Source organism: Danaus plexippus, chromosome 20 (assembly GCF_018135715.1).
Source record: "Danaus plexippus chromosome 20, MEX_DaPlex, whole genome shotgun sequence".
Taxonomy (NCBI): domain Eukaryota; kingdom Metazoa; phylum Arthropoda; class Insecta; order Lepidoptera; family Nymphalidae; genus Danaus; species Danaus plexippus.
This window is the reverse complement of record NC_083550.1, coordinates 1,318,440-1,338,498: the sequence shown is the minus strand read 5'-3', so window position 1 is coordinate 1,338,498 and position 20,059 is coordinate 1,318,440. Positions and strand designations below refer to the sequence as shown.

General features: G+C 28.5%; 1 protein-coding gene across 1 annotated transcript; it reads right to left on the bottom strand.

Moving 5' to 3' along the window:
- Positions 1 to 8,808: 8,808 nt before the first annotated feature.
- Positions 8,809 to 16,972, bottom strand: LOC116774165 (cornifin-B-like). Its single transcript, XM_061523923.1, has 4 exons — positions 16,948 to 16,972; positions 16,629 to 16,708; positions 9,235 to 9,510; positions 8,809 to 8,874 (listed from the first exon to the last, which is right to left on the bottom strand). Exons 1-4 carry the CDS (start codon positions 16,970 to 16,972, stop codon positions 8,809 to 8,811), a joined length of 447 nt encoding a protein of 148 aa, XP_061379907.1.
- Between the last annotated feature and the right edge of the window lie 3,087 nt (positions 16,973 to 20,059).

Sequence of the window (20,059 nt, the reverse complement as noted above, 5' to 3'; positions counted from 1 at the left end):
AACATATAAATTCCTTATAAGTAATCTTTAAATATCGCTCCCTATATTTAGACCAGTTAACGAAAGAAAAGGTTATTTTTATTTTCTCTCTATTTTACTTTACTTTACTTTAAGTTAATGTCGATAATATTTAATTTTGTTAGAAGTTAGAGGTTAAAGTATCAGCATACGAATACTTTTACAATTAAGAAGAAATAATTTGATCTTCCGTAGACCCTCTACGAATTATGCTACGACATCTTAAAGTATTGAATAAAATTCAATTAAAGTTAAACGCGGAAGTTTGTTCGTGTTGATGTTTGTTACTCATAAACATATAACTACTGAATGGATTTAAACGAATCCTTATAAAGTACATACAGCAGAATAATATATGAGCTATTCTTTACACCCATCTTCTCTTCCTTCCCGCAGGAAAAAAACATAGTTGAATTATGAATGATTAATACCAACTATAGATGGCTCTGCTGTTTGGTATCATGTATAATTTATGATTAATCATACGTTTGAATACAATATCAAACATCAATAGGTTGCAGCCGCGAAAATATATCTATATTACGAGTTTATGTCCAATAGGTGTATTCAAAAATATAACCATACATTTTGCTATCGCATCAAATCGAGCAGATCGCAACGTAAATCAAATATGTTAAGATAACAGCATAGGGTGCTATTATTTCTTTAGTTCTTACAATAAAATAAACATTATATTGACTTATAGAATTACCTGCGTGTCCTCTATGTCGATAAATAACTTTTATTGACCCCCAAAATTTCTGGCGACCTAAAATATCACTATGAAACTATTTCTTTTAAGTGAACATTCAGTTTATTTTAACAGAGAACTTTTATTATTTTGTTTTACTAGCTATTGTTATAGGAAATCACTAGTCATTGATATGACTTTAAATTGCTTAACATTGAGCAATATACGATTGTATATATATAGCATTCAATATTGTATAGCGCCGCTATTCCAAACGTCATAGCGATAGAGATGATCACACACATTCCTGGATATACTGCCGAGATGAAATATGTGTGAGATGAAATAATTTAGAAAGATGCGACTTTGAAATATCGACTGTCATTTGTTTTGAACAAACACGCTCAGCGTATATATGCTGGGATTCAAGAAACTCGGATGCGGTATTATTTATGAAAAACATACTGTTCTGTATAGTATTTTGATTAAAAATTTGTTGTTATTGGAACGTCCGATATAAGGCATAATTATATTATTCTTATTATATAAGGAAATGTACGGTTATGTTTTTTTTAATGGCTTAATTATACCACTGATGTATTCTTAGTCAAAGTGTTACAGGTGATTTCATTTCTCTACATAACTTTATTAATCTTGTATTGTTTATCGGTTTTATATATTATATAGATATTTTTATCAAGCAAATGGATACCGCGACGAATAAACAATATAACAGGAATTTCTTTTTAAATTAATATTTATAAATAATAATAAAATATTATATAAAATAAAACTATTGAAATATGATCGTTGTATTTACCGGATGTTGACGTAATAGCAATATGGTTTTTGAATTTTAATATAAACAGTATTATATTTGCAAATAAATTAATTTATTCGTAACATATTTATAAATAAATAAAATATAAGAATGTAATATTGAGAATGTTTATTATCTATTTAATATTTAATATTCAATATTCTATTTCGTATATTCAAGTGAGTCTAAATTGAATCGTGTGTGCAAATGTGATGATGTGCATTAGGCCTCATTGTACTCAGGAGGGGGATGGATGGCTTCTATTTGTTTGCGAGCTCATATTGATGTCTCAATTATTTATACATTCGTACTGTAGATTTGAATCTAGCTTTTTATCATTATTTGATTGTAAATAGATTAACGAAGATAAAGGATTATAATTAATTCAGAAGTAGTTTGTATATATGTTTGCGAGATATTTTAAATATTTTTAATCAAGATATATAACTTACAGTTTGATTGTTTTTATATAATTATTATATCTTCGGATTGTTCTCAATTGTACTCCATATAAATCAACACTTAGTACAATTCGTAATACTATATGATCAGTGTTAATTTTGACCAAAAAACGACTATATACACAGATATAAACTACATATATTAAGATAAGACAGTTTTAATAAATAGAATAGTGTTTTGCAGTTTCGTTGTGAGAGAATTAAAATTTTCACGCAATATACTTTTGCCAAGAAAGAAACTATTTTTATATAGCGTAGAATTTTTTTTATAACTTCGCTATAAAGACTAAACTATACAATAAATAAATTATTTGGGAAAAGTTCAACTAATAACAAAATATTCATGTTATGATTCCTGTAAAACTATACTCTTCAATTGTTAAATAAATAGAAGCAATGTAATAATATACGCTATTAAATTAACTCTGTATAGTTTACGGTAGTTATTTAACAAGCATTTGGCAAATTGTAGCCCTGGGCGTGTCTTTGAAGCGAGATGCTGTGTAAGGATTATATCGTATCGTATACCTTATTTATATTGTCATAACTTTGAGAAAGTAAATAATGTGAGGTCTTTTAAGAATGTACTTATAATTTATGACTGTACTTATACAATAATAAACTACTTTTACGTTACATGTAGAATACATATTTACCTTGTATAATTTTAATTGTATATTTATCAATTGCTATATAAATGTATTCTTTTAATCAATATAATTAATTCTATAACAATGAACGCAGTTTACTGAAATTTTTCCCAAATATACATATGTATATTTGAGGAGAAATGGCAATCTATTAAGCAACCCTCTAACCTCTTTACTTAGCCTACGGAATTCACTTAGTTACATCAAGCCTCTATAATGTCAACAGATTTTTCTTTGTTTTCGTTTTCCGTGTCATTTAAATAAACAAGTCTACTATTATTATTAAGTAAAAACATTGTTTATTAAAAAAATACAAGTCGCATTTCAATATATTTAATAAATAAAGCAAAATAAAACAGATTGTTTTATAAGAAAAATTTCAAAGACTCATAAACGATGCATTATATTTGTGATTGAATATATAGAATAGCTATTTATTCATCCAAGCTGGAAGCCACAGAGCTATCCATTACAGTATTTGATCCCGCAACCCATTAATTAAATATCTCGCCCACTGAACTATAGCCAGAGGCGAGGTTTCGACAAACTTCTTAGTTACCAAATGGAGTTAAGTAATTGAATATGTTTAAGGATAATTAAAATTATATAAATTGGTAATTATGACACCTTCTCAATATTTCAGCTTGAAATTTATATTAAAGTTTTTTTAATTTGAAATTTTCTTACATTGATCATTTTTCTTTTATCTAACGCATGTCGCATTATAGCAAGCATGAGAACATAATTTAGTACAAGGTCTCCACAGAACAGCCAAGGTCAATAAGGCCATAAACGTATAACAGACTGACCCTGTTTCATTTCATTTCTGAACGTTATATGCAATGTACTTAAATGTTACGTTAATTACCTGTGTAATATTTGATTTTATCAGTCTCTTTTTAAATATCAAAGCCACAATTAAAACTAAATTTTTATGCCTAGAACAGAATTTTTTTTTAAATATTTTACTTAATTGTTTATTGTTGTCGTCAACATTCGAAAAGATATATGTCTCTCTTGCAAGGTGATTTCCTATAAACACATTACACTTTTTCTTAATTAAAAATCGTTGATGTCGTTCTATAATACTTATATAATTATTTTATGAACATAATTATAATGGCATAGTATTCATTAAAGTAACTCGTTAAGCAGTCCCGCAGAAGAAGAAGAAATAAAAAAAAAACAATAAATTATTCTAATCCTAAAAAGCACAATTCTTTATTTAGTTGTTACGGAAGCTGAAATCTCCATAAAAAAGGAAAATGACTAAACTCTGCATTTAAATTGCACCTGCGTCGGCCATTTTGTTTATCCTCCATCTTGTTTGCAGACGTTTGTTGACGGATTACCTTAGCTGATTTTAATTTAGGATGTAATAAAACATTTTGAACTTAAATTGTTATGAGAGTTATTAGCTAATGGATGCAATTATAAAGAACGGGATTATACTTTAATTAGTGCTCTGTTCTTTGTGAATTTTTACTGCTTTTAAAACTGAGAACCCGTGTTTTGTTACCAGTGTTTATAATAACCAGATGGTTTAAAGTAGAATTGTGTATATTAATTTACCAGTTCCCATGTAGTTTCTAATTTAATATAAAATAATTATATATCGTCGTCATTCAAACATTAAAACAAATATTTCTTTCGTGTCTGTTGTAATGAAAAATAAGAATAGTTAGACCTATAAATATATCAAAGACGGTTAAGACATACTTAATATATCTGATAACAAAACTGTTTTATTTCTTATTTGAAATAACTTATAAAAGGGGCGAAGTTCCTACGGCGATTATCTCAAACATTTATTTAATACGCAACGTCAGAAGCTGTGAACAAAAACTTATATTAACGCTACACCGGGAACTATATCATTTTATACACTTCCCTTTCACTGTTTTCCAGCCATTTTTAATCTTGAATCACATTAAACTTGATACTTTGTTTCAAATTGCATTTTCTGAAGCGTCTTACAAAAAGTTATACATTATGCATGTTAGCCTGCAACTGGCTGTAGAGAATCCTCTACTAAGGATTATTTAATTGAATTAACAAAGAATGGACTTAAACAGATAAATATTTATTGACACTCCTGTAGGTTGTCTTGAGAGTAAAGTTTTATTTAAATTTTATACATGAATATATAAGTTTGTATTTGAGTATTTGTCATTATTTTTAGTACAACGGATTCTCGATAGTTATTTGGCGTTTCTGATGATCAATTTCATGCGTATGATAAAAATAAATAGAAAAGAGAAGTACCATAGTAAGGGCATATAGATGTGCCACTGCACTGTTAAAGCGACTTATCGCTAACCGTTTCTCGATTTCATTCTGCCGGAGGATGACGGTGTGAGTTATCGCTGAGTTTGTATAAAGTTTAAAATAAAGTATTAAACTAGATTGCTATGAAACATTTTATTTGATTTTTGAAACATAACCACTATTTGAATCAAGCAATTATAACTACAGTTTTGCATTCAAATATCCGTAAAACCGCCATTTTAGTTATTTGTTATCCTTTTATATAATCTCACGTTGAATGAAAGAGTTATAATGATCACTGTATCGACTATGATATAAAAATAAAATTAAATTTATATAATATAGAAATGATATATTTTAAAATTGCCTTTCTAATTCTTCATACATATCTGTCAAGAGATAAAGAAGTGCTCTACTTGGCAACACATTTTCAAAGAGATTTTATAAAATTAATCTCTTTTGTTTAATTTAATGATCGCCACGTTAGTTTTCATCCTCTAACTGGTATAACGGCTATAAATCCATCTCAAATTAAAAGAACAACATGAAACACAAACACGCTAGCCAAATCTCTTTGAAAACGACCAACAAAATTGTCGAAGCTTTTAAGTAATATGCAACTTTCTTTATATTTTTATTTTAAACCATATTTTTATTATAAATCAAAAGGAGATATTTTATATTTATTTAGAATTTTACTTATATTATATAAACTGTTTGGATTCATTTAAATGTAATGATGATTTAGTGTTTAATATATTAATACGACCAATCACCCTCGGGGCTGAGTGTATAAGTGAAGGTACAACATTGAGTTCAGACAAAGACAATTAGACAATACCATTCGGTCAGTACAGCTTAGTTCAATCAGTGCAATTAAACTGCGAGTCCATATCCTAGAGGCATCATTACAGCACGACAGTTACATAGCTCAACCATCGTCTCTGATTTTAGTGTACTAAGCGTATTGTAATGACGTGTAAGTTATTGGGAATTATAATTTAATTTTATATTACAATGAAGAATTTCATGAGACACACTATCGTAAGCGTAATATTTATGTAATACCTGTCAACATTTACCATAAAAATACAGTCAAATCAAATATTAATTCAATTAAAAAATATTATAAGTTTTCAAATTGTGATGTTATTTACAGTGAAAATCAGACGTTTTAATCTCTAGTAGACGTTAGCATAGAAAATGTCTTGTGTATTCAGAGTTCTAAACTACATCTGAATTCTCTGCACAAATCACAGCATCCATTTATCTTGGCTAATCTGCTCGTGCAAGTCTGTTATCGCGTGTGCCGTACGCCATAAATCATAATTTGGTTTGAACTAGTCTTGTTTCACGATACACTTACTTTGTTGTTCTAGTTATGGAAGTAGGAAAATTCGTAAGATATCCATATGAAATAGAACTATTTTCCAATAAAATCGAAAATTATAATTTTTATTTCATTTAATAGGCATAAATTATTCATTAATTCTAGTTTGTGTTTTGCTTTCGGCACATAAAAACTTATTAACTTAATTCAATTACTTTGAAAAACTTTTAATTTAAAATTATAAGTTACGATATAAAAAAATTAACATGGATTCCTGTTAGTTTCTCTGAAATATTAAAAAAAATCATATTATAATCAAGAAATATATACCTATATATATATATATTACATAAGATAACTGTAAGAGAAGATAATAACTGACATGATCCCTTCACACAATTTACCGCATGACTTGATACATCCTGATCACTAATTGCCCGCAGCCTTTCACAAAAATCAGCCATCGCGGTTAGCTGACCGTGAAATTGTTTACTGTACTCAATATCCATCTAAAGACATTTCTTTTACTATCTATATCACCATATTATATGGAAGTTTTATTATATACATACATAAATATACAATAGAAGACGATTGATTTAAATAATATAAAATTTACTTAAGAAAATGAGTTCGAACTTAAGTGACTGAACAAAAATGAAATTATTATTATTATCGTAAAAATAATGAAACACGGAGTAATCGTAGTATATTTCTATTGCCTTTTTTATATCGGAACTTTGTTAGGTCAATAAGTTTGAACTTCTACAATTTTTTTATCAATTTTTTTTTAATTTTCGATTGTGGCATGTTTAATGTGTATAAGCAAGTGTATTGTTGTATTGTAATGTCTTTAATGATTATAGGCAAATATTATATTCTGTGTTACATGAAATATAGGTTAACCGTTATATTAAAGATAATATTCTAAAGAAAATATTATAATATTACCTAATCTAATTAATTCATCAGACTTAAATGATAGAATTAATTATAACGTAAGCTACTGATATGGTTTATAGGAACACAATGCAATGTTTTGAAATATAAATAAAATCTGCCACAGAACACTAAAATAATGCACCAGTAATAGGAAGTTTAAAACGCAATCGTTTAGACATATTATATAATCAAAGTAAAGCAATACAACCCCCGTCTAACGATAAAGATTAACCCTAAATCACCTGTACATTATACTCCTCAATAGTGTACGACTAACTTTATTTCGGTCCACTCAACCCTTCAAATCCCACTTTAATGACCAGCTTTTATAGAGTTTCGTCGTTAATGTATCTGAATTGGATGCTGAGAATTAAGAAAAGTTATTTGATTCTTCAATTATAATTATTACAAATGATTTTTTACTTCAGTCATTTCTTTTGAATTATATGATTTCCGTTTTTGTAGAATATAATGTTAGAGAGAGTTACATTATTTTTCGAATTTTATTAACCTCTATTTATTAACTAAGTTTGTTCTAAAAGGTTTTAATATCTCTTACAATTCTTCCAAACAAACACTTTTCAAATAATATATGTTGTAATATATATTTAGAAGATATTTTAGTTTTTCATGTTTCCCATCATGGTTCTATACGGAATCATCAACGGGAGTACATTTTAACTACTCTTGTATAATTTTCACATACGTCTGTCTGTCCGCGTAATATCACCATATTTACATACGTCCCTTTGTTTGACGCGTAATTACTACGTTCCGGTCCATTCGACCCTCTGATATATAAGGTGGATTTATCAATGCTTGCAGACTAAGATAATCTAAATAACATTTAAACGCTCTACATCCATCTATTAATTGCAATTCTCTTATAGATTTCATACTCTTAATTTTAATTGTACAAGAAATGTCTTACGAATCTTTCGATTTGCAACAATCATGTTTAATGTATTTGGCGCGATGCCACAAGCACTAAGTCTCGTCTATTTAAATAGATAAGTAAAATAATCAAGCAATTTCTATTATATAAACGTCAGAATCATATACATAACACTATATACTGTATATATAAACAATAAGGTATACACGTACGTGTATGTCAAGATATATTCTAAGTTAAAAAGTTCCAACTTATAACTCCACTTAGACAAGTACCTCTAATGCATTGCTGTGATAATTTTCAGTGGTGTGTTCAATCTTATCAATGATAAATGTATTGTAGCGGTCTAAAGACTACTGTATTGTTAAGATACTAGATTAATGAACGAACAGAACAATGGCGATGGATTAATCTAATTTGGAAATGCTTCTTGTTTATCTGACGTTTTTTTAAGCCGTCTGGGAACGGATCATCAAGAAGGGTCCAAAATTATTAAATCTTTCAGTCTATTACGTTTTTTTTTTTAATTTAAGTTACATAATTATGTTTTATTCTCGAATTATTTCGTAACTTTTCTCCGAACCCGAAATAACTAAGTCGTTTTTATTATTCTATCTTTGATTTCCAAATTTTTGACATTTATTAGATTTATATATTATACAATTATGGGAATATATATTATAATAAAAAAAAACTATCAAGAATATGAGGTAAACAATGCTATTAATAATCCTCAGTCGAAGTATAATGTGGGGGCGGTGTGAGCTGTCGTCCTGTATGATTTATTCGGTCTCTCCAACTGTTTTTGAAAATCCTTATATTGTTTAATGAAAACATTTTTATAGTATCTTTTAAATGTTATTTATATAATGACTCAGGGTTTTGCTTATTATATATTTTGATATAACGCTAAAGTTGTTTTATATATACATATTCATAATAATGAAATAATCTTCTGGAACTAAACCTAGGTTGCAACAAATAATTAAATTTTTATTGTTTTCTGAATCCTGCTAACATTATAGATGACTGCATAGAGATATTTATAAATGTAGGTATGTAGATGTAGGGATGTAAGAAGTGGGAATATCGGAAATTGGATGTGGGGAAGTGGGATGAAGTGATGTTGGGAAGTGGGAAGATGGATGTAGGGATGTGCCGATGTGGAGATGTCGGGATGTAAAAATGTATGGAGGTGGGGATGTAGGGATGTGGGTATGTAAGGATGTGGGGATGTAGGAATGTGCGGATGTATGGACGTGGGCATGTAAGGATGTGGGGATGTAGGGATGTGGGGATGTAGGGATGTGGGGATGTAGGGATGTGGGGATGTAGGGATGTGGGGATGTGGGGATGTAGGGATGTGGGGATGTAGAGATGTGGGGATGTAGGGATGTAGGATTGTGGGGATGTTAGGAAGTAGGGATGTTGGGATCTAAAAAAAACAGAACACATTTTGGTGTTTGAATATAATAACCATTTAATTTTTATAACAGATATTAAGAAAAAATATTAAGTATTTGTTATAATCTCGTATTATCTGATTGAATTGTCATTCGGTATGATTAATATTTACAAATGCAATTTAAGATATTACACTTTTATTTGGATGCAGCAACATTTATTCACTCATCGTTATAGATACAATCATATAATATAAAAAAGCCTTTTATATATGCATTTATATATGTTATAAAAATGTGTTACTTTTAACTCAGTGTAGTTATATTTTTAATCGGTTATAATAAGTTATATTTTAGTTTTTATTCTTTTATTTCACGTAAAACTTTCATGCAAATAGTTTTAATTAATTTTATTATAAAATTTCAACATGCATTCGATGAAACAAATAACCCGAAACCTTATAAAAATAAAATTCGTTACTATTTGTTTTATTATATTTGTTTTCACGAATATTATGTATAAAGCATATGCATAATGTTTAATCAGTGATTTTAAGGCGAGAATATTGTTTATGTTCAAATGGAATACAATTTTCCTATGCAAATTTAAGTTTTTCATATCACAGTTATTTTGCAAACACCATATATTCGTGAGTTCCAATAGTACAGAACAATATTTTAATATCTTGCGTATTAGCATACGAAATTAACCCGTCACGGACACAGCTGGCGTCATATGACCACTCGCTTAATTGAAATATCCATATCATAGTTTATGGTTTTGTTTGAATTAAAAATCCTTTTTACATTTGATATTGCTGACAAAAGCTTGCTAGCTGTATGTTTTACGATGAATTATTTATGACTCTAACAACTTAACCGTTGATATCTTGTTTCTACGAAAACAATTAAAGCCAGCGATCTAGCTAACTAAAATACGCGGTGCTGTCACCACATTTAACCCTTAAATTCGAGCTGAAGTCTTCCATTGTGCTGTTGCGGGTCTAAATCACCCCTCGGAGGCCATAGCCGTAGGAATAAACCAGTAGAGTGGAGGCGTTTCGTGCAAAATTAACAACGAATATGCGTCGCAGTCCGCACGTTGACTTGATGTACAGTTAGTGCGTACCGCCGATATGTAAAGGAATATGGCTTAAGTTACAAGTAATAGTACAAGATAATAATTTATGAAAATCTATGAATGGGAGGAGATAAAGAGTTTCTGAGTTCTCTTTAAATTAGATGGACGTTTTACCCCATTCAGCTGTAAAGGGATTGTCAATTCGAGCTGTCCTAGTGATTACATGTCTACCGGCTACAAAATAGCTTCTTTATAATTCACATCTTTACCTAAGATATATCGTGACTTAAGGTATTACGTCACAAATTTGATATAACATGACATGTTTATTATTTTTTTTTCTTGAAATAAATCATATCCACCACAAGTAGCACAAGAATGAACTTTATGTATCTCGTATAAATAATAGTAATATGATTTTCCTTAAGTCGCCGTTTCGTATGCTTTGTACTGTAGTACAATAAAGAGCTTGCGCGTCCATTGTAGCTGTGGAGGGTTATTGCAAGTGACCAGTATATATTCATTTTTAAATTTACCAGTCCAGTCCTGTATAGGTAATCTAGTTTTTCAGAAATTCCACCGTATGGAATATTCGATTGTGTCTTAAAAAATAGTATTTTTTCGTAAGATATTTTAAAAAGATTGTTGTTACTCGTTTCAAAAACTAACAAGCGGTATTTTCATTGGAAACCTTTATCCAGAAAAAATGACGAGTTATTTATATAAACCTTCAAAGATATCGTCATAAGTTGTGTAACTCCAAACAGCGCATATCACAAACAAACATGTTCCTATTTAATATTGAAAATGGAACTAGCATTACAACCCTTATATATAACTTCAAATAAAGTTGAAAATCGTCTGTTAGTATATAGTAGTAACATCAATTCATTTTTGAATTGAATAGATGCTTAGAAATTGAAATCAAATATTATGTTAATGTATGGGGGCGATACAATTGAACATATAACGATACTTTTCTAAATTGGATGTACGCTTTTGTGTATTTCCTTGAACCAGTTTGTATTATTCCGTTTACAGTTTACAGTTTTATTATGATAAATTATAGGTTTTAATGCCTGGAATTTTAGTGCAAAATTCCCGATTTTTACTTAGTGATGTTTGTTATTTCTTCATATATTTTTTGAACCTTATTTAATGAGATTATATAGAAGGATATTGATATTTCGTTTGTGATAGGAACTATAAAAATCTTTAGCTATTCTAGCGCTGTAAATCATTGTTACACATATCAAGTACGGGTTAATGAAGTGTAGTCATAAATCACTAGGACTATATATTAACATTTAGCCATTGACAGCATACACCGCGCGCATTTATCAAACGTACACATGACTATTACGTATTAATTGAAGATTGAAATGATATATGTCAGCGATATTAGATATTCAAAGCATTTAAAAATTATTAAATTTAAATAAAAAATATACACACAAGTTACATTAGCGAATAGGATTTTACATTTATTTTGATGAATATAAACATCAGTATGCAACCGAGGGAACAAAATTTAATTTAATGACAATAGAAAAAAAATTCCATTTGACAGATATGTCCTCATTATTAAGGTCATCGTGATTCATTATAACGAAAGTAATAAACGTGTAAACTGAAAATAGAAAACAAAGTCTTACATACAACAAGCATAGAACATAAAACACATCATGACTCAATTCATGAAGAAGACGAAAATATCCCGTATTTGTATTTTGAAATTCATGTAAATGTATAATTAATGTACATGATTGTTTAAATGAAGCTCTGAAAGGTGTATGGGCAGGTGTATTCCTTGAACGTGAAGGGAGTCAGTTTGTCATAGTTTCAAACCGAACGTAACGCTCCGACCGTTATTTATCGTATATGCTCGTATGTATTGGAGCGTCGATTTAAGCTCTTTATTAATATCTGTAGAACTACAAAGAAACAGACAGACCTTTTTTTATATGCAGCGAATATTGCTCGTCGTTTTTACTATTTTATTTTCTAAATTTAAATTACAGGTAAAACTTATAAATTAATTTTGTGTTCTTTTTAATCATCATTTAGTATAGTATAAATATGTCAAGCAACCGTTTTCCACGTTTAAAATTTACGATTTATATACCTTATTAATTTTACATATTATAACGACCGTTAAAATTCCATTTCAAATATTCGTAGAGCAATATTCTGAGCTGTGTCGCCATTTGTCTGGTGTTACTTTGATACCTATTCGATAATAATTTATAGCCCGCGGGGATTTCATGTCACTCATTATATATTAATGCGTTCGACATCACTGCTTTTACAAGTGCATGTTATAATTGTATAATATAAATTGATTGCATTTTCTTGAGAACAATGATTAGATTTTTTTTTTATTTCTAGGTGTTTCATTTGTTTTGAAAAAAAAAATCTGTGAATTAAAACTTATACTTTTGCTCTTAGACATTTCACAAATTCTAAACTAGTCTTCAAAATCTCTCTGTTTAAATTTCTCGTTATTTCTGGATAAAAAGTTATATTTTACTGTACATTACACAAAGTAGCTTTGGATTTATTAACTAGCCAGTGGGATAACATCTAATTTTATAATTACTTAAAAAATTACACCCATTTCTGAAGAAATTGGAGATTGCCAATTTATATTCATGTTCAAATAAAACACTTTTCAGATTTTCTTTGTCGTCTTAGATTAAGAGTGGGGGTACTCGAGTTGTGTCGAAATTCATCTCTATTTCTTTAGGAATAGAGTTGACGTGTAATTGTTTTAAATTCAGTCAATTTAACTGTGAAACTACCGGACGCTGGGGTGATGATGGATGGTTGTAAAGTCATCTGTTGTCGCCTTTGGGATACCAAGTTTGATGCATAGTCCGAACTTGGCTAGTTGCGTTATTATACTTTAAAAGAAGTAATATTAAAACGATACCAGTAGTTATTTTTAATTAAAAATACTACAGATACTTTGGCTGAAATGGAAATTAAATTATAATGTTCCATTTTTACGATCTTACTAATTTACAAAGGGTTTAAATAGCTCTCCTTAAATAATAAAAAAGCTTGCACGGACAGAGATAATCCTTTCCGAGGGTTACTTCAGATTTTATACCATCTTTATGTTGCCCTTAAATGTTCAAATTTAATATCCTATAAACCTGGATTATATTCATAACAGATATAATATTTTGATGGCGACTTACGTTATTTATTTGTTTATACAACCAGAGTTATTGTTCTTTGGAAATTTTATTGTTGTTATATTTAGGAGTTTGGGTGAGCGGAGTTCGGGCGCATCTGGTTTTGAATTTAGCTGTGAGGACAAATGATCAAGTCGATATTATAAAATTAATATTCAACGAAATCGGGATAATTATAGAACAATAAAAATCATCGAAAGAATGTACGTTTTAAACACAATAGCGGATTTTCAACGCGAATTACCATATAGAAGACATGCATTTCATAAAAACTCGATTATCATATAATAAATCTGATAAATATATTTACATGACACTCCCGAATTAAGGTATTTTGCGAAAATTGTGAATAATGTCACATCAAGTAGAATGCGTCTCTATGAATAATTCATGAATGATTACGACCAGATAAAATTGATCTTCGTATCTGATTATTTTTGTATCAAATATGGGCCAATGTAATTTATTTTTGAGATGAAAAAAAAAAATCCTTAAACTCAGATGAAGTGGCCATAGTATTAAACATAGCCGCTAGAGGGGATAATTAATTCTTTTACTAGTTTGGCTTTCATACTTCTACTTTCGAGATTTTTGCTAATGTTCGTTGAATTTTTTGAAGAAATAATATATTCTTAAAATAAAACGATCGCAATATACTTCTATTTGAAAATATTTTGTTTAGCTTCAGGGTTCAACATAAACTTGTCAGTTGTAATCATTTGCTATACAATGTGTCCATCAATCTTGTTGAGATTATGCGCTTGACGTTTTTCAAATCAGCATCTAAATTTCGGATTGATGACAATAAATAAAAAAAAAATATGAATAAAAAACCTCTCCTGTTAAATAAATGTGTTTATTGTTATATGATTTCCCAGGATAATTTTAATGTAACAAACAAGAAAATGATAAATACTATTAATATATACACAAAAAAATTACGCTTTCCTACTGAATAGTTGATATTGATTATTAATAAATTTACACATCCCTATTAAATAAATCCAAGCAAAAATTTAATAATAACAGGTTACTCTAAATGAAAAAAAAACTTTGATTATAAAATATGACTCATTTAGCTTTTGAACATACATATCAAAGAGGATAGCTCATGGTAGAGTTAACTAGTTCTAGTTTGAGCTCTACCGGGTTATAAAATTATGTATTCAAGTTATAAAATCCCGTCGGATGGCGGATTCCAGTGATCCTGCGTGTTTAATGGCAGCAGCGTTGAGAAAGATTCCAATGTGACACAGCGGTCTTTAAAACTTATGAGTGAATTCAATATAAATAATTAATTACTTTAAGCATCACAGTTGATATGAAACCTATGTTGATTGTATATGTATCGTTAATGTTTCATATTAATACTTATTACCAAAACTAAGAAATATGAGAAAATTATGACTAGATTAACCGTGTTCACAAAGAGAAAGGTTAGTTTCATAGAAGTTGTATGGTTTTGAACATTGTATTTTGTTATTGGTAAACTATTTGCTCAGTTAAGGAAGCTGCGATGTGTCTCAGTGTCAATGGCATATTCACTGCCATCAGTATTCCTCCATGATTTTTCAGACTTTACAAAATCTGATTGGCTCTCAAGGAACTTAGAACTTTATATGACGGATACCTGCTGTAAAGCTTTAAGAAATATGGCTTTATATTATCAAAGCTATTAAAAATTATATATTTTTTAATTAATAAAGCGTAAGTTAAGTATATTTCTATAAAGAAATTTGTATTTAATTTGTTTATTAAATATCGTACTTATGTTTTATCAGACAGTGAAAAAAATTATAACGAAACGCGAGGAGACAATCGAGTGTACTTTAGGAGAAATTTATGAAAAATAAGTAAATTACTTTAATTATATTTTTATAAATCTATAATATTCTATCCCCTTTCAGACATCCAGAAACTGTCACTTACATGTCCAAGCATATTGTTTAAGAACTTTTTTTGACAAATTATATATTGCCAATTACTGATATTATTATATATAAATATTAAAATCCACTAAAGAAAGAAAAGATGTAATAAAAAGGTAAAGATATACTCAGCCTCGTCAAGGTCAGATGTAAATTCTTTTTATCTTATATGTTAACTGTTAAAAAAAAATAATAATTTTGTGGATTAATTATTAAATAACAACACGCAATAAAACATTATATTTCATTGTTAATGTGTAAGCGAGAATTGTGCAAAACTATAGTGTAAGTGACATATACATTTATAAAATCAGCGGATACTTGTAATCTAAAGGTATGAGATTACAAATACGCAATCTGAACGGTCTTGCGTCGACGTAGTCAATGAATCTTTTTATATCATGAGTGTGTACCGATCCTAAAATTAAATAAATAAATTATTACAAAGCCATAAACAGCGAACACTGCAACAATATTTACTGTTAGGACAAAGCATAAGAAAACGAGGGGTTAAAATTCTACATATACGCTCATAGTCGATAAACATCGCGGTCGTTGAGTAATGTGAATATTACTTTTATATATAATGTAATGCAATCGATTTTGTATTTCAGACAGTCATTTATGTTCACAAACTAATGAGCCTGTTGCCATATAGTCTTTTATTTGTGTGTTCTGTACTTCTGTAGACTTGTTCGTACCTCTCTCATCGAGGAGCATGTCGTGTAGAACTATTTTCAACTTATGAGCTTCATTCGTAAGTCGTAGCAAACAAGGCAGGAAGGAATATTACTATCATATACTGTAAGGCGTATATACACACCAATATATCATTCATAATATCCACCTAAAATTAAATTGCTATATATAATTACACACTTCATTTACAAACACTGATCATCATTTTATGTGAAATTATATTAATAAATAAAACATGTTACCAATGTAAATTTGAGTTCTTTTACTATGTTATACACAAGTTGCATCAATTCTGGCATTTGAACAATTAATATCTGATAAGCTGAAAATTATGAACAATAAGGTTAAATTTTTGAATAAATTTGTGTTTTATTTTGTTATATTAATTTTTAAAACAATTTAAATAAAATGTATGTTGATTTGATAGAAAGATTGAGAAGATTCACGATAATATCAAGTGTAGTAGTTGAAATAATCTTTTATAACTTGGTTTGTTTACAGATTTTGTTTTGAATTGATTACCTAAAAGTGTTAAGAGCAGAATAAACGAGAGCAACTTACCAAGTAGTTGAATATTTCCTGACATCTTTCCGTGGAATCAATGAGAAATTTATACATGTATTGGAATGAGACGATGTTCGAATAATTGAGTTAACATTTATTCTAAGCGTTTTCAAACGACAATAGACGGAATAGACTAAGAAAAAATTAAGAAATAATGAAACCCGCAATGAGAATGCAATTATAAAAACACAATGGCCTCAGCCATGGAATTAGTACAATTGACGTTATCCAAAATATAAATGAAATTATTGTAATTAAATATTAATGAGAAGTATGAAACTACGTCGATTATTAACGTCAATTCTATTTTATGACTTTTCTCAAATTTATATTACAGTCAATAAAAGAAAGACTTCCATTGTGGAGTACAAAGTTTTCTTACGATCACAAAATAACAGAATGAACACATTCAATAGTATTGATAAAATATAATAACAATAAAATAAAGTAAACTATGAAGGCCAAAGATAATGATAATTAACAAAAGAAGGGCACAAAGAGAGGACACAAGTAGAAATAGCGTGTAAGCGCATTAAGTTTTGCTGGATTTAGTTTTGAAACCAAAGTCCCAATGAGACACACGAGTAATATATAAAAATATCTAAGTGTTTTAGAAATTTTTGTTGATTCAGGTCTTGAATATTGAATTCGATTCTAGACGTCATATTTAGAAAAGGAATTTAAACACAGAAACATGTAGCCACTGTGAGCATTACAGGAGTAATAAAAAGTAAATTTTACCTTCTATGAAGTACGTGTAAAGATAGTTTAAGTAATTGAATTGATCCATTAACGAGCTCTTATAAATATGTACTAAAATACGTACATATTGGCATGCCTCATTATATCTTGCTTAAAATGTTAATGAAAACATTTGCTAGGAATTAATAATATCACTTTGATGAATTAAAAATAGTTTATAATGTGTATAGTTTATTACTACCATTAGACTAATTCATTAATCACACAAGCCGTATATATATTATTATATAACATTACCCATTCAAATGTAGAACTAATCAGTGATTTTGTTTCACAGAAATTATTTATCAATCTTTAAGGATTTAATTTTGACTGATTAAGGAATAAACACGGGACTGCTTGACTTCAAATAAAGGTCTATGAAGTCTCGTCTCACATGTTATTAATCTCAGACAATATACAAAACATTTAATAAAAATTTTAAAAATTCATAAGTTGGAGACTAAAGTGCAAAAGTAACGTATGAAGATCCACAGATTTAAAACATGGCACCGAGTTATTGGTCTTTGTCAATGTTGATTGATGTTAGAAAAATAAATGTGACAAAATAATATCTATTTATTATCATAGATTAAAATAATAGATTTTTTTTACATAAATGTGATCAGTTGCAATATCTTTTACATAAAATATTAGTTTTTTTTTTGTTATTTTTCTATTATTATGTTTTTTCCTACACAAAGACACTGGTGTTTGAAAATGTAAAAAACTTTGTAAAGTTTTTAATAACTTCTTCTTTTTTTTTTTTTTTGTCATATAAATACTTATTTCATCATTTTGTGCTATTTTTGAATTCAAGGGAATGTCAAGGAAAAAATAAAATTCGATATAGTTTTCATTGCGTTGTCTTAGACAAAGGAGTTCAAAATAATACAGGTTACAAAATGCAGAAAATAGGACAATTTTTAGCGATTTTATGGTGCAAAAGTGGTAATTACAAAATGATATAGCATTATGTGTTAACTTTACATTTTTCACGTGCAATGCATTTGGAACTTCGGTCTTTGTTCTTATGTAAAAACCACCTTTTTTTTACAAATGAATTTTACTTTAAGTATCCAAATCTGAATTATTATTAATTACGTTTGAAAATTGTGCTAGAATTGTTAAAAAATTTACATAAAAATTCACAATAACAAAAGGGAATTTATAGTCTATGGGAATAAGATGACAAACATATAACTTGAACGGTCTCGCATTTATGTATTTGATAAACATTTTGATATCTTTATTGTGCGCACAAGGATCTGTAAAAAATATTAATAAATTTCACTTATTACTTAATGCTTTCTAATTAGAGTTATGTATGTTTTCAATCAAATTAATTAAATAAAATTTTAAATCCATGTTTGAACACACCACCAGAGCCATCCAACAGTCTGTCGTTTAGATGTTTGTTTATCTTACGGGCTTCAGAGGTAAGCATTGTTGCAAAAAATACAGGAAGAAATATTATGATGATAAATTTTAATGTGTAAACAATAGCCAAGAACTTATAAATGAAATTCATCTGTAATTTTGAATTATATGAACGTTAAAAAATATATTACGTTGTGTCCTTAAAACTATATTTGAATTAGAAAATCTTTGCAGACATCAATAAAATTCTTACCTCGGGTATCTTTAATAAATAAAATATTATTCGTAAAATGTCTGGTATGAACAAAACCAGAAACAGAAATATCTGAAAAGGTAAACTCATATTAACAAGGGTACAGAAGTAAAATAATACAATCAAAGTATGTATTATATGACAGCATACTAAATAATCAATTGCTTCTTTTGATTTCTCGATAAAATCAATAAGGAACTTATAAATGTATTGGAATAAAACTATATTCGAATAATTATTTTCTATGAACTCTCTAAGTCTTTTTAAGCGACAGTAAACCGAACAAAGCAACAATAATAAAAAAAGAAAGGAAAATGTGCTCCATATGATATATTAGATTTTATCAAAATTTCAAAAATGCCATATTTAGTATAATTGTATGCCATTATTGTGAGAATCAAGTTCACAGTAAATGAAAAGACTATAGAGAATAGGAAAATGAATTCTGTTTTGTAAATGTTTTCACAATTCAATTCGTTATCAATAATATATAAGTTTTCTAGCGACTGATATACACTTTTTTGATGACGAGAAACTAAAAGAATGAAGATAATTGCGAAGTAAAGTGCTAAATAAACATAACTATAAGTGTCGCTAAATCTGTGAATGTTAAACACTATTGTAACCACTGACACAACAGCACAGAGGGAAGTCATAATTAAGACATAATATTTTAAAGCGTTGTCCACTTTCTTTGATTTGGATTTAAAACCAAAATCCAGAAGAAATGTTATC